At 33.3% G+C, this 17,244-nt stretch overlaps 1 protein-coding gene across 1 annotated transcript; it reads left to right on the top strand.

Moving 5' to 3' along the window:
• Positions 1-874: 874 nt before the first annotated feature.
• On the top strand, positions 875-2,433 carry LOC114398085. The gene is made up of 3 exons (XM_028360229.1): positions 875-1,362; positions 1,484-1,593; positions 2,093-2,433. Exons 1-3 carry the CDS (start codon positions 1,125-1,127, stop codon positions 2,288-2,290), a joined length of 546 nt encoding a protein of 181 aa, XP_028216030.1. The 5' UTR covers positions 875-1,124; the 3' UTR covers positions 2,291-2,433.
• The last annotated feature ends 14,811 nt before the right edge of the window (positions 2,434-17,244 follow it).

Here is a 17,244-nt window from a genome sequence, read left to right as displayed (position 1 = left end):
ACAACTGGGAATATCATCTTCATGAGTATGGCGGTGATGAGGATGAAAATTTTGTCAATGTGAAGATGCGATTTGGTTTTGGTACCCATCTATTGAAATGTATGAAATCGATAACAAATTGGATATTGGGTTAATGCTAATATACAAAGAACTACATGAATACTGTCGAAAATATGAAGGACCACTTATAAACCTTTTTAATAATAACAAAAAAAAAGAAGCAAATTAAACCTTTTAAAAAACATGAAGAACCATTCTAAAACCTTTTTAATAACTAAAATGATCAAATTAAACATTTTTATATGAAGGATCATTCTGAATGTTTAATTTTTAAAAACAAAAACAGCTATGTACACTTTGAGCACGTTGCCATGTAGAGGATTTGTAATGTTTTTTTTTTATGTCACATCATACCTTTCCATTATGTCATGTTATGGACTTGATGATAAGGATTAATTTGATGCCATTAGAAAACATGACGAACTAAATAATTTTTTTAAAAACATAAATAGCAAATTGAAGAAAAATAAAATATGTATTTTAAACAAAAATTTAGAATAACTCAACTCAAGGACAAGGCTCAACAAAATTTCTTCTCATACAAAGTGTGCTACTTTATTGCCACTTCTCTTAATAAAACTAAGAGTGTATGTTTGAAATATAGTACTAAGTTGCTTGCAATATTCCAACATTCCTTGACATTAATAGCCTCTATCATTTTTTTCCTTTAACGTCCACTCCTCTACTTCCAGTATTCCTTGAAAATGACCTCTACCATTTGTTCACTACTAAAAATAACACATTCCACGACGTGCATTTAAGGTCGGTTGCTACAAAATCGCCTTTGTTTGGGAGGGTTTTATTTTTGTAAATATTGACAATATTTCGAAAACGGTTTTGAAGAAACCGTCTTTGAATGATACAAAACAAAAACGGTTTTGGAAGATTTTGGAAAGACCGTCTTTTCTGTGTAATTTAAAATTCACACGCGTGACTCCTCAGTTCGCTCCCCCCCCTCTTTCCAATCTCTCTCATATTCCCAATGTATTTTCTCCTTCCCTAGGCTTTGGAGAAGACGTACACGTCCACATTTGTGAAACAACTTCTTCATATTCACCTTGGTTATGCAGTTCATACAGAGTCGCGTGGAGCCGTGGATGAAGGACCAGCGGGCGCAGCTGCCAAGGCTGAAGAAGAAGGTGTCGGATGAAGTGGCCGTGGGCGTCGCACCGCGAGCACAAGAAGCGGATCCAAGAAGAGTACCAGTGCCTTCGGAACCTCTGCCTCGCCCTCAAGGCGGAATCCTTCTGCGATTTGCAGGACCTTCTCTACTTTATGGTGCTCTCCAAGTGCCTGTACAAGGTGATCCTCTTTTTTTTTATATAGGCAAAAAAAAATATTGATAGAAAAAGATAGGAACCTCGCTTCAACAATAATATGGGAACTCTTTATTAATTATAATGGTTGCGGGTCATGTGAGAAGATGATGCTGGCTCAATAGACATAAATGGAACACTTTTCTTCCTCCAACAAGCCCATTGGCACTGGCCTGCCGAACATACCATCAATTGCCGGAGGTTAATTTCCCCTAAGGTAATTAAAAATAGTTTTTCATTGTCTCAAGCTCATTGTTTTTTAATTTATCTATTTGTATTTTATTAAAATTCATGATTTTTTAGTTGTTGTTATGCATAGTTAATCCGTACTTTGAGTTCATAGGAAATTAATTCATAACCAATTGAAATTTTTTTACAAATATATCCAAAATGCTTATTAAATAATCAAATTTTAAAATGAGTAAAGCTAATGTTGAAAATATATGAGTATATCCAGTTAGTTACAACTAACAAACTCAAAGATATAAAGTACCGTAATATTTCAACCGTGTTTTTTTTTACAAAATTGTTATAATACATTGTTACAAATTAGGCCCATAAATTTAGGAATTTTAGAATTAAATACAAATTGGCTATGATTTTTAATTATTTTGTTTCGCGTTTTATGTTACTATGACTTTGTATCAATTTATTGAATAGAAAAGAAAGCTCGCGTACCCGTGCATTTATTGTAGCTAATTTCTGAGTATTCACAGGAATCCTGTGAATCAAGCACTGGCATCGATGCATCGTTGTCGGATTTCAAGGCCATTATTCAATTTCATTTATTCCATTTCCCGCCAAAGCGAAGCAAGAGTAACCTTTCTCAAACTAAGAATTCAGCATTTGTTATTAATAAAAATAAAATATGTGGAGTTTTTCTTTTTTTTGAGATAAAATATGTGGAGTTATAAACTCATAATTCAAAATTATCTGTTTGCATCAATAAATCAATAGCTTGACACGTGACATTGCACAAAATTATTGAGGTAAAAAATAAAAAGAAATATTTATCATGTTAATATTGATTATTGATGATAGTATGAAAATACATCATTTTTTAAAAAGACTTTAATTCTCTCAAAATTAGTACTTATTTGATCATTTTTAAGTAATATGTTAGAATGTACTGTAAGATTTTAGTGTTTTTTTTATGTTGTTCTTAATAGTTTAGAGTCATTTTAGATTATTTTTGTTATTTTTTCTAAAAGCAAATAATAATTTATTAATGAAGTTTAAAGAATACAAGCTCTGATCAATCCGCCAAATTACAGTGTATATGTTGTCTTGCACTCTTGCATGCATAAAAACTCTCATTATCTATCTCTTATTTGATTATTTTTCTTTTTATTGTGATACCTAAATTTCATCTTTTTTGTTTAACGAAGTAAAAATATAATTTTTGAAACCTGTTATACGCATATACAAATTTGAAGCTTAACACACGTTGTGGACGTAATTTCTCATGTATAGTGTAAAATTAGTTGTTCATGTTTGAGTGTCCATTTGCAAGTTTCAAAACTACGTTTCTGATCCAATTCGATCTGGAGTGTTATTTTTGTGTTGGTATATTAGAATAAAGTGTTGTGTTTGCTTTAATAATATTTTAGCCATTAGTTTCCAATTAGATGCATTAGTTGCTTGAAATATAATTGACCGGACATAATTCGGCTTTTCAAAATATATAATTTTGGCAAAAACTTTTTGCCGCCAAAAAATCCCCCATAATATTGTTATATTACATTTTGAAAATGATCTTTTAAGACGGTTATTACATAAAAACCGTCTTAGACGGTAAACTTTTTAAAAAGAACCGACTTAGAAAGTATATCTTTTAAGACGGTTTTTATGTATTAACCGTCTTAGAAAGTTTACCTTCTAAGACGGGTCTCCCTAGAACTGACTTAGAAAGTGTATCTTTTAAAGACGGTTCTTTCAAGAACCGAATTAAAAAAAGTCATGTTTTTAACGATGGTTTTTTTTGAACCGTTGTAAAAGATATTTCACTTTCAATGACACTGACAACAACAACGATCTAAAACCATCATTAAAAACCCTATTTAACCTTCGTTAAAAGCCTTATTTAACCGTGGTTAAATAGCATTTTTGCAATAGTGGTTATTATTTTTATTTAATTTTTACCACCAGTTCTCCACTGGACCAATTGATAGAAATCCGTTTAATATTTACCTTTAAATGAAAACAAGTCCTTTGATAATTGCATGGCCCACCTAAGAGCAATTTGCCACCGCTATTTTTGACCTTTCCGGCTCAAATGTGGAGTGATATAATAACGTTAGAGAAAAGCATCTAGATCTAGTGCTTCCCCCTGCATGGCAGCATGATCACGACAGACTTGGCCTACTCTACGCAATTATCCTCCAGTCTTCACAATGTAACCGAGGTATTTGATTTTTTCCATGTGCAGGGGGTCCAGCTGCTTTGTGTCCGAAAATAAGTATTTTAATATTTTATTTGCCTTATAAAAATAAATTCAATTAATTTTTTTGAAAAAAATATTTAATTATAATGTTATCTTTTTTGTTTTTTTTCCTGTGATCGCTTAGAAAGAACAAAAGGAAAACAATAATGTTGTCATTTGAGAGAATTATTTGTTGAATTATCAGGTAAACCATTCAGCCTAACTAGCTAGTCTTGCAACGTGGATGGAATTTAGTGACATGATATTAATTACTCTAGAAAATATAAAATAGCTAGCACTTATGGAAATTGAAAATATGTAACGACTAAAATGAGCATTTTTTTTAGTAAAGTCATAGATAATCTTACATTAAATATTTGATAAAAATAATTCTTAATCAAATTTATTTATCTTCTGGTCAAATTTTAAATTAATCGAAATCTCTTTTTTATTATGAACTAAAGAATTAAGATAATAAAAAAATTAAATATTCTCTTTTTAAAGTATGAAATAAATTTTCAATGATTAACAAGTATTTTTGAGGTTCTTCAATCTGAATAATAATAATAATAATAATAATAATAATAATAATAATAATAATAATAATAATAATAATAATAATAATAATAATAATAATAATAATTATTTAATTATTATTATTATTATTATTATTATTATTATTATTATTATTATTATTATTATTATTATAGTTCCTATTTCTAATGAACGTTTGAAAACCTATATTAATTAATATAATTCTTATTTATATAATTCGAATTTGCTATAGTTTAAGGAAGTGAAGACCAATTTTTCACAATGAAATGTATATAATTAAAGATAAATTAAAGTACAGGAAAGAAAATTGTATTGTGTATTATTAAATATTTTTTAAAACTAAAAGAAAAAGTTTCAAGCACAACTTTTGTTAATATGGATGGTTCACCAAAAATTGATCAAAACTTCTTCCTATATATATCATGATTATAAATCAAGTTTATATAATCTCTTTAAAAAATGAATTCAAAATTTGTTTTTTTTTATTCATAAGTATTATTGGAAATATTTGAGAAATTTTATTCAGATAAGAAAGTACAAATGATAGGAGAGGAAAATTTTGATTCTTCATAAGAATCGTCTAATGCGTGAAAATTTTGAAAGCTTCTGATTTCTACTTCAACATGAATACCTATGTCATCCTAGAGTAATTATCAATGATGGAGAGGAAATACCTTGCTTCTCCCGGTGATGAAACTCTCGAAGGATCCCAACAATTAGAATAGACATAGTCCAACATGGCCTTTGTTGTGTGCATAGTCTTTGGAAACTTCGTTCAATGTTGTTTCCCATAGACGTAGTGATCACAAAATAGAAGAGGTTTCACCTTGTGATTTTCAAGTAAGTCTCACTTGCTTAGAATATCTAGACCTTTTTCACTCATGTGACTCTGATCGAGACCGTACCTGAATCAAATAAACATTAAAATGCAGTAACTAGGAAGTGATCCTAGGTCGTTTCCCAACAAGCAATGATACACCAAATGTTCACAACAAATAGTAGGAAAATAGTAATGAATAGGGGGGGTTGTTTGCTTTTGTAAATTAAACAGCTAGTAAAATTGAATTAGAAAATATCAAAATTAAAACACGTTGCTTCCCCTTGATTCATAAGCAAGTCTCTTATCCTTGGTTACGAGAGTTTATCCTTTATCAGTTCAACCACTTAATCCAACCCTAAATTAAATAACTAAGTGAAATTTAACATAAGGTATTCATTATGTGATTAAGCAACACATACACCAATTACTCATAAATGATCATTAAGCATGAACGTAAATTAAGCGCAGAGACAATTAATCAAGCACTAAGCATGCATGAATTAATAGCAACAAATTCAGAGTAATTAGTGAAGAGGAAAAACTAAACAGAATTTAATAGTAATAATAGAATCTCAAAGAGAACTATGCTTATGCTTGATCCTCAAGAGAAAACAACGCTGGGGACTTAGCCTTCCATTAATCAATAGAGAACGAAATTATAGATTGAAGAACACAATTTTATTGGTAAAACGAAAAGTCAAAACTGGAATTGCAAAATGAAAAAAATGTCTAAAAGAAGAAGAGAAGCCTAACACTCCAAAAACGAAAAAAAGGAGAAAGAGAAGAGAGCCTAAACTAGAACCTTGGTGCTGTTATATAGTTTTCCAGCCTCAAAGCTTACAAATCTGTTTTAATTCCAAGCCAATAAATAAAATAAAATAAAATCTAGATAAGATAAGATAAGATAAGATCTAGATGAAATAATATCTAGATGAGATCAAATCTAAATAATATCTAGATAAGATAAAATTTTGTAGAATAAAATAGTCTATCCTCTTCAAGTCCAAGCCCAATTCTGGATTCAAGCCCAATGCTTCATTAATTCCTGAAATTAGATTAAAAACATCAAATTAGCTGAATGAGCCCAAATAATAAAATTGCCTATTTAATTTGACAATTAAGATTAATCAGTACTTAAAATGGTGCAAAAAGGGTTAAGAAATAGGAGAAAATAATGGCACATCAGACTCAGATGCAAATGCCATGGAGAATTATCAGACAAGCCATTGGACACATTGCTTCTAGGTCGTGAAACAACAAAGACAAAGCTTGTCATAGTGGACCCCTAAAGGATGTACAAATTTCTTTGCTTGGTTCCCTGCATTACCACAAACTTCCTTTTCCCTTTTATCCGCATAACTCGACCTTCAACCCAACAAGAAAAGCCTTTTGAATCCATGGCACCAATAGATACAATATTTTTCTTAAGTTCTCGAATATGACAAACTTCAATAAGGTTCTAACAACACCATTATGCATTCTGATTTATACAAAACCTATACCAATAGACTTACAAGGAGCATTGTTACCCATAAAGACATTACCACCAAACTTCTTGTCATGTGTCACAAATCAATGTCTGTGTGGACACATATAATAAGAACAACCTAAGTCCAGTACCCATTGTTCATGATGTTGTTGTTTTTGTTCACTAACAACCAAAGCCAAATTCGTTTTTGATGAGGAGTCATTCTAAATAAGAGCAACAACAAAATCTTTCTTTGCTTTCTTTGGATAGTCTCGCTTCGAATGACCTGGTTTTTTTTGTAGTAATTAAAAATGTCCTTAGGATTAGCTTTTCTTTTCTTGACACCTTTACCTTTATTTTTCTTCTCCCTTTTAGCAGAATCAGTCATCGATAATCCAAACACAAAGACTTCATCACCATTCCCAAACTCCTTTAGTCGAAGCTCTCTAAAATAGAGATTGGACTTGACTTGTTCAAGTGTAATGGATTCCTTGCCTAGCCTAAGAGAACTCATAAAATTCTTGCAGGTAGAAGGAAGAAAGGTTAATAGAATTATTGTCAGATCTTCATCTTTGGCTTGACATCATTGTCACATAGCTCCATCAAAATAAAGTTTAGCCCATCAAGATGTTCCTTCAGTGGCATACCTTCCCTTATTTAGAGGCCAAACAAGTGTCGTTCCAAAATAAACTTGTTGATTGATTTTATCATAAAAAAATTTCTCCAATTGGAGCCAAAGACCAATAGCAATTAGTTCTTCAAAAACATCATAAAGAAACTCATCAGACAAAGATAAGAGAATCAGCAAATGCACCTTTTCCTCTTGTAACTCAAGCACTGACTTATCAATTTTTGACGATTGACTAGAGAGAGGAACCCAAATGCCCTATTCTTTCATCAAGGCTTGTATCTTGATGCGACAAAGGTTGAAGCTATTCTTCCCTATGAGTTTCTCAATCTTGATTGTGTTGACCATCTTCTTAGTAGAATCTTGAAGACGCAACACGAACAAATAAAAAACACAATGGTTCATCACTAATGACTTGATCTACCACGAAATAAATGCATAACTAATCTTGAACCAAAGCTTTGATACCAAATTGTTGGAAAGATTAGAGAAATTCTATTCAAATAGGAGAAAAGAGATATCACACAAAATTGTTAAGTTTATTGCGAATAATAGAATTTACAATTAAAAGATTCAAAGCACTCTCAAGCTCACTAAACCAAGAATATAAAGGAGATAAGAACTAACTGTCTAACTTAAAATAGTTACAACATAGCCTATGCTAATGAACCACTAAACTGGATGCTCCCTTTTAATTGACTGGACGCTCCACTAGATTACAGAAGATTGGGCAACCTATTTAGAAGACAAAGGTACAGGACTAGATGACCATTATCGTCCACCTTATCTCTATTTTCCATCGTCCAACAATCAGCAAGTATCTTTTTCAGAGTCAATCCTATTTGAATTGAAATACTAATATCTTTTTTGAAAATGTTAAATATGAACACTTCTCTTAACGTAAATTTAAATCTTAATTCATTGTATTATGGAAAATTAAATCTTTTGTTTGACCTAATCCTTTTTTATTAAATGAAAGTTGATTTAGTTACAATGTGAAACTCTTTATGATTTAAATGGTTGGTATTGACAAAATAAATTTTCAAAATTTTTATTAATTTGTTTTAGTCACCTATGGAAAAAGTGATTCTTTTAATTATGTTAAATAATATATTTTCTTGCCGAATAGTGGACAAAAACGTCTTCCTCCTGTCGAAGGGTTCCTTCTCCTCTTCATCTTCCTATGCCTAGGATAAGATTTGTCTGGAAGAGGGGTTCCTGTAAAAGGAACTCCGACGCTTAACTGAGATCACAACTTTGAGCAATGACTAAGGTTGTAAAATGTGTAAGAATAAATAGTGGTTTTTACCTGGGGGTCTTACTTTATACCATTTTGGACCTTAGACCGCAAACCTTGGTGAGCAGATTACCATTTAGGTAATCTTCTTCAATGTGAGTTTATTGGCCCAAACATTCAGCTTAATCTAATTACTTGTTAATCCCATGTTAGTGGCAAGATAAGGTTCAAGAGGATATTCGATTGAATACTCTATAGGGCCCTTTCGACTGTCATTTGGCTAAATATCCATAGGACGCCTTATGCTGCCCTCAGGTGTGTTGTTCTCCCATGGTTGAATACCTATCCAGTATATAGACCTCTTAAGCCATCTCAGTATTTTAATACCGAGAGAGGGGTTTTCTACAAGTGAAAGAAGTATTTGACTATTGTAGTTGTTACACTTCTTTGGGTGTGATAGTTGGTCTATGAGAACATTTTCTGACACAATGTCTTTCATATTCCATCATTGATAACTGAAATGCCTTTAATTTCCAACCATTGATTTGTTTTGATCTAACAATGTAGATCTCTTTTGGAATGACTCATTATGATCCCATTGCCTATAAAAAAGGACATGGAACATCATCGTCCTCACAAACTTTATTAAAAAAATCTTCGTGAAAAAGAGGATGGTACTCAACAAACCATGAGAGGGGGGGGGGGTGAATTAGTTTTCAAAACAAAACGAACTTTTAAAACCAGAGTGTCGCAACGTGCCCTTTTGCGGGCGAGCGACGCGTGACTCGCGGGATGCGTGTTCCACGAAAGGAATACGCGCGGAGTCGCCACCAATGTTTATTTGAGGAAAACGTCGGAAAAACCGAAGGAAAACCGGTCAAAAAGAAAATCCTAAGTTCGGGAGTTGTATTTACGCTTGAGGAAGGTATTAGCACCTCTCACGTTTGTCTCAAAGGACAACAGCCTTTAATCGAATGTGCAAACATGACTTTGATTTTTTTATGTTCCCTTTTATGTTTTTATACCCTTTATATTTTTTCTTTTTTTGTGGTCGACAAGGGTGTTCCCCTTTGCTCCTACGTATTCCTCAATTATGATGAGGAAATCAGACCTACGTAGTTCTTGCTTATGCGTGAATCAAGTGATTCTTTTTTATTTGAAAGGTGATCATTTTAAGGCGTTGGGCCTTGAAAATGATCCATTTTACTTAATAAGAAACAGAAATGATAAACTTTCAAAATCCTATTTTTGTGGACGAGCTTGACTAGGCGAGTCGATTTTAGCCTTAGTTTTACTTTAGTTATTTAATCAATTCAATCAAGAATGAGAAATCCCAAAGAGAAAACGTCCGATTGATTTTTCGCTTTATTTCACTAAAAGGTATTTTTTTATTATCATATTATTATTTACCTCTTTTTTTGATTTCCAACGTGGTTGCGGCACGACCGATCGGTCGGAATTCATTTCAACCAAAGTTAACGGATGATACAATTCAAACGATCGGTGGAAATTTATTTTATTTTTAGGTTAAGCGAGAAATGACTTAAATAAATGGCTTAAGCACGTCAAAAGGGGGTATAAAAAGTAAATGAAAACGAGAATAAAAATACATGAAACCAAATGTGGACCACCACGGGTACATAGAATGAATTGAAAAGCTTGGTTTGAGGAACTTACCCGTTGAAGACTGAAGAATGATGAAGAACGAATGAAGAACGTCGAAGAACGGTCGAAAACCTTCGCAAAATCACTCACGGAAACGTTACGGAAGCGCCTCGGCTTGGATTTTCTTCATGGAACTAATTTTCCTAAGCAAATTCGAAAGAGAGAGAAGTGCCTAAGAGGCTGAACCCTTTTCTACTTCACTTCTCCCCCTATTTATAGAAAATTGGGGGAGAAGCTTGCCACCTAGCTCGCCCAGGCGAGCAAGGTTGCTTCCTCCAGAAGCAACAGCCTTCTGGAGGAATCTTCTGGAGGGCCCAAGTGGGTCTGGTTGCTATTTGCACCCCCATTTTTACTAAATACACCCCCTGTCCTTTTTTGGTGATTCTTTTTTCGTAAAGTTACGGAAACTTACGGATTTCGCAACGATACTTGTTTTCTTTCCGTAATGTTACGGAACTTTGCGGATTACATAATCATCCCCTTTTTTGACTTACGGAATGTTACGGAACTTCACTAATTGTGCAACGATGCTTCCTTTTGATTTCCGGTGTGTCACGGAACCTTACGGATTGTGCATCAATACCTTCTTTTGATTTCCGGCATGTCCCGGAACTTCACAAATTGCCTAATGATGGGTGCCAAGCACCTCACAAGGACCAAACAAAGGTTGCATGCCCCCAAGCAAAGGTCCCCGGACGAAATTAGGGTATGACACAGAGTTACAAAGACTTCTTTTGTATGGATTGTATCACCAAATTTTTCATAAATCGAACTCAATCAATCCATCCTTTGCACAAGATCCTTCATTAGAGTTCTTTCTTTCACAATAATATATCTTGAACCTTTTTGAAAACCGGTTAATACTTGAATGAGAGATAATGATCAGATCAAGAGAAGAAATACACAACCTTTTTATATTGGTTCACTTTCTATCACTAGAGAAGCTAATTCAATTATCTAATCCAAAACTAGAATTAGATTTTCACTAGGCATAAAGAATCCTTACAAGCAATCACAACCAACTACAGTTGATGTGTCATTATTTTCTCCTATTTCTTACCCCTTTCTGTCACCATTTTAATTACTGGTTAGCCTTAATTGTTAAATTAATTATGCAATTTTATCATTTGGGCCTACTTGACTAATTCTGTGTTTTAATTTAATTTCGGGAGAATTATAAGCAATTGGGCTTGGATCCGGAATTGGGCTGAACTGGCTTGGACTTGAAGAGAGCAGACAATTTTATTTGTCGTCTAGTTTTATTTTATTTCATTTTTGGGCTGTATTTTTGTAATTGGGCCACCAGAGCTTCTTGGGCCCAATAACCATATTTTTAAGCTTTGGGGCCTAGTGACCTTGAGTGAGCCCAGCTACTAGGGTTTTATGAGGGGTTGGTTACTGTTCACGTAGGCAGAGATATTGTAGGGTTTCATTTTCAGTTTTCAGGGTTACTGTTCACGCGCATGGTACTGTTCACGTAGCAACTCCATTTTCATTTTCTGCTTCAATTTCCAGTTTCGTTTTCTGCTTTTGATTTTAGTTTCGTTTTCATTTCTATCTTCTAATTTCAGTTCATTTTCTGCCTTTGATTTCCTTTTCATTTTTGCTGTTAATGGATGGATGAATCTCTAGTGTTGTTTTCTCTTGAGGATTAAGCATAGCTCTCTTTGAGGTTTTGTTATTAATATTAAATTCTGATCAGTTTTTCCCCTTCGCCAATTATTCTGTATTGTTGCTGATATTAATCCATGCATGCTTAATGCTTGATTAATTGTCTCTATGCTTAATTAACGTTCATGCTTAATAGACATGTGAGAGGGATTAATTGGTGTATGTGTTGCTTAATCACATAATGACAGCCTTGTGTTAATTTTCGCTTAGTAAATTAATTTCGGGTTGGATTAAGTGGTTGAACTAATTAGGGATAAATTCTCATAACCTAGGATAAGAGACTTGCTTTTCAATCAAGGGGGGACAACATGTTTTAGTTCTGTTATCTTTTTAATTCAAGTTTGCTTGTTGTTTAAATTACAAAAACAAACAACCCCCCCCCCCCCGCCCATTTCGTTACTGTTTTATTATTATTGTTATGAATGTTTGTTTGATCATTGCTCACTGGGAGACGACCTAGGATCACTTCCTAGATACTGTATTTTAATGTTTATTTGATTCGGGTATGACTCCGATCAACAGTTCCCACCCTGGAAAAAGAGACTTAGGCACCTAACACTAGAGTCCTTTGTGAATAAGAGCCTAAAAGAACCCTACTCTTAGCCCAAACTAGAAACACATATTCTAGAATGCCCTAAGTGATTCATGTACAAAAAAAAATATGTGTAAAACCATACACGAAAAGCAAGAGTAAAGATAGACACTACCTGATCAATCCTTTATGCAAAACCTTGCTTGACTGCAGAGGTGTTCATCTTGAACTCAAGATAGTGACACAACTCACTTATCACAAAAGAACTTCACAATCAAAAGATTTGAAGGTGTGAGTTAATTCTTCAAAGAACTTTTCTTCTCTTCTTTCTTTAACTAATAACAATACGTAATCTTAGCTCTTTTAGAGGCTTATTGTGTTATTTTTTAGATTGTTTTAAAGAGAACACAAGCTAGTTATTTATGGAGAAAACAATTATAATTGTCTGTAATCGATTAAATCTACAAGGTAATCATTTAATTCAGTGAAGTAATCGATTAGATTATCTTTTAATCAACTAAAGTTTTCTTTGAAACACCTATTCTTACTGATAACTAAAGAAAATATTAGGTAGGAACTTCTGCATCAACATCTGTTAATGTAAGCCCAAGAATTACTAGCTAAAACACCTACACTTAGGAAGATGACACGAATATTAATAATTATCTAACACATGTAAGGAGAGAAATTGTAGACTAAGCACATCTATGTCAGTGGCAAAGATTGCTTATAACATACTGTATAATGCCAACTTATGAAGTCTAGATGTATCTCTTCTTTAACCAAGCCAACAAGGACCACAAAGAAAATCTCCATTGTCAGACAACAAACAATTTTTAACACAAATTAGGCATTTTTCTAATTAATACCAATACCAAAGTAGTTCCAACCCCTTTAGCCATGTCACCTTTTTTTTCTATAACACACATGGTTGTACTATTCCTATTGGAACAAGTGGCACAATGTGATATCCAGAGTTAAATACCCGGTTGAGGGATATTGGTTATAAGCCTGATACAAATTCTGTGTTTCATGATATTGAAGATGAAAAAAAAAACTATTCTTTCTCATCATAGTGAAAGGCTTGCCATTTCCTTCGGCTTAATAGCTACACTTCCTGAAATTCCCCTTCAGATTGTGAAGAATCTCAAAGTCTGCAGAGATTGCCACTACTTTATTAAGTTTTAGGATCTGAAATATGATTAATGAAATGCCCCAAGTTTCCTTTTGCACTTGCATCTATCACCTGAAAATAAAGAAATGTGAATGGCAAAGTAGAAAACAACTGAAAAAACTAATAATAATAGGGATACAATAACAAATCATGCTGAAAGAAGCAGAGGACACCATTCCCATGTCTCAACTGAATTCTCGGAATAATTATGATGCAAATAGCAAAAAAAAAGTGTAAAATTTAATGTCATAACTATCCACATGAGTTCATAAGTTGTCCATAATCGACATACGAACATGTCATGAAATGAGCTCAAAATAAACAGACATCCCAGATTAATCAACGTACACTAGAAGGCATGAATAACTCAAAAAGCTATCATCAAGACAAACTATATTTTGTTGGTTCTTGTTATTACTTCATCAATTCCAACATATTCATTCACACAAGCTATGTTAGGACAAACGGGTAAATGGTGTAGAAGCAAAGCTTCATGGTGAATCAAGAGTGATTCAAAGATGTTTTGATGATAACAAAGATGATAACAAAAAGCTCAAAGGTCAATCAAAGAATGAGTTCAAGATATTCAAGATAGAATCAAGAACACTTCAAGATTCAAGAGGAAATTTGATTTCAAGAATCAAGATTCAAGAGATCAAGATTTCAAGAATCAAGATTCAAGACTCAAGACTCAAGATTCAAGAATCAAGAGAAGGCTTAATCAAGATAAGTATGAAAAGGTTTTCTCAAAAATTGAGTAGCACATGGTTTTTTTCAAAACATGTTTACCAAAGAGTTTTTACTCTTTGGTAATCGATTACCAAATTGTTGTAATCGATTACCAGTAGCAAAATGGATTTGAAAAAGTTTTCAAATGAATTTACAACGTTCCAATTGATTTCAAAAAGTTATAATCGATTACAATGTTTTGGTAATCGATTACCAGTGCCTTTGAACGTGGAAATTCAAATTCAAATGTTAAGAGTCACATCCTTTCACATAAAAGCCTTGTGTAATCGATTACACTGATTTGGTAATCGATTACCAATGATTGTTTCTAAATAAATCAAAAGATGTAACTCTTCAAAATGTTTTTGACTTTTTTAAATTGGTTTTAAGTTTTTCTAAAAGTTATAACTCTTCAAAATGATCCTCTTGACCAGACATGAAGAGTCTATAAAAGCAAGGCTTTGTTTTGTATTTTTAATCATTCATTCAATCAATCTTTCTAATACTTTCTCAATCCATTTTATACAATCCTTTACAAGCCTTGAATCTCTTTGAACTTCTTCTTCTTCTTTGTGCCAAAAGCTTTCCAAAGTTTTCTGGTTTTCTAAACATTGAAAACTTGTGCTATTCATCTTTTCATTCTTTTCTCCCTTTGCCAAAAGGAATTTGCCAAGGACTAACCGCCTAAATTCTTTTGTGTCTCTCTTCTCCCTTGTCAAAGAATTCAAAACGACACAGTCTGAGAATTCTTTTGATTCTTCCCATTCCCTAATACAAAAGTGTTCAAAGGACTAACCGCCTAAGAATTCTTTTGTATCCCTATTCACAAAGTATCAAAGGCTTAAGAGCCTGAGATCTTTGTCTTAACACATTGGAGGGTACATCCTTTGTGGTACAAGTAGAGGGTACATCTACTTGGGTTTGACTGAGAACAAGAGAGGGTACATCTCTTGTGGATCAGTTCTAGTGGAGGGTACATCCACTATGGTTTCAAAGAGAACAAGGGAGGGTACATCCCTTGTGGATCTTTGCTTGTAAAAGGATTTTTACAAGGTTGAAAAGAAATTTCAAGGACCGCAGGTCGCTTGGGGACTGGATGTAGGCACGGGTTGTTGCTGAACCAGTATAAAAACTCTTGTGTGTTTGTCTCCCTTTTCCCTACTCTTTTAATTTCCGCTGTGCATTTAATTTCCGCTTTTACTTTCTGTTAAGTTTTTCTTCTACTCCTTATTCTCTTAACAACTTAGTAAAAGCCTTAGAAGAGTAATTTTTTAATTAGTAAAGGTTAAGGAATAATTAATTCAACCTCTCCTTCTTAATTATTCTGAGGCCACTTGATCCAACAAATGGACATTTTCTTGGAAAAATAAAGAAGAGGGTTCATGTTAACAACAATTAGCAGGAATTAGTTAGATAAATAGGAGACATCTTTCTCCTTGCTTTGTTTCATTTTCAATCAAGCAATAAAATCATTATTTTATTAATTTGTTTTCTCTATTTCCATTGTGGATTCCCACCAAGTTATTGGCAGAAGTACACCAGAATACTCCATTGTACTTGCCACTAACAATAAATTACAAAGACAATTATATTGCTAACAAGATACAGTTGGCAATCAATTATAGCATGGCAGCATAAGTGATGCATCAAAGGCATGGTTTTCATATTGTGGTGGTTTCTGGGTTCCCTAATTTGTACGGGGACATTTGTAGGGGGAACATAATATGGGTTACATTTAAAATGTCTTATAAATTACTGCAGCAACTACAAGTCAGGACATATCATAAGGGACAATTCTATTCCCCATAATATAAGTATCTCCACTTTTGTTTTTCTTTCAAGGAAGGGAACAAAAGACAATTTCCACACCATATGCATATGGAATGCATTATTTCAAAAGTTAAGAATAAACTGCTATCTAATTTTGTAAATAATTATGTTGCGTAGCATGCTATCATGAACAAATCTGTGTGTTTTTAGCCAACCATTTATATTTTTTTACTTGGCAAAAAAAGAAAGAAACTAAAGTTGTTTCCACTCAAGTATGCAAATACAGGTTAAACTCATACCTCACTGGCATTCAAGGTCATAAAATAGAAATGCCGATGACCTTTCAAAGCATATTCTCTTTGCCATGTCTCATACGTTTGCATATCAAGCACCTGTTTGGACCATAAATTGGAGTTTTAACACAAATCACATCAATGCCCCTACATAGAATAACAATGCAAATTCTAACTCTATAAGATATCAAATAGTCCATTAATTAATTACATAATCCAATCTGCTTACAATAATCCTTCTCCTCCCTTAACAAGAAAGTAAGTAGATTGTTAGACATATGCTATTATTTAGCCACATCCTACATGAATAGGCTATTAGGTTGAGTGGATCAAATCCATAAAGAAAAACCATGTCCTTTGTCCATGAAGCCCAATGGCTTTTTCACATGTGCTACACTGCTACTGCATTACATTAATATAAAATTGTTTGTTTACTACACAACAACATTTTAATAGTTTTCCATGGCTCTTAATCACTATCTAAACAACATTAGATCAATTCAAATCATACAAAAAGAAGCAAGACAAACTATGTCCATCTTGATGATACACATGGTAGTGATTTATTAAAAACTAAATCAGCCCCCTCCCCAGTCAGTGTAATGCCATTACATCAATTATCAACATTATATCATTATATTTTTTTTCTGCAGCAAAAATAAGAGAAAGGAGGATGAGGACACAATTTGTAAATGCACCAACCTTCGAACACGACAAAGCTTCGAACACTCCAAAGTTGACGGCACGACAAAGCTTAGGACACAAACTCAGTCGTGGCACCACAAGGCACAACGGCAGGCCAGCATGGGAGACACTATTGACGGAGTGCGACTGACGAAGGGGACGATGTCGATCAGGAGGGCTGAGACCGTAGGGTCAGTCGTTAGTCACGACTAGCTAGCTA

The sequence above is a fragment of the Glycine soja genome, chromosome 19, assembly GCF_004193775.1.
Source record: "Glycine soja cultivar W05 chromosome 19, ASM419377v2, whole genome shotgun sequence".
NCBI classification, from domain to species: Eukaryota; Viridiplantae; Streptophyta; class Magnoliopsida; order Fabales; family Fabaceae; genus Glycine; species Glycine soja.
Note: the sequence above shows the minus strand (reverse complement) of the source record. Positions and strands in the feature narration are given on the sequence as shown.

What these genes read in the sequence shown, in the direction of transcription:
- LOC114398085 (XM_028360229.1), top strand. Translation starts at nt 1,125, where the DNA reads ATGCAGTTCATACAGAGTCGCGTGGAGCCGTGGATGAAGGACCAGCGG. An exon ending in TCTCCAAGTGCCTGTACAAG is followed by an intron (nt 1,363 to 1,483) that starts GTGATCCTCTTT and finishes TCATGTGAGAAG; the next exon opens with ATGATGCTGGCTCAATAGAC. An exon ending in GGAGGTTAATTTCCCCTAAG is followed by an intron (nt 1,594 to 2,092) that starts GTAATTAAAAAT and finishes GAGTATTCACAG; the next exon opens with GAATCCTGTGAATCAAGCAC.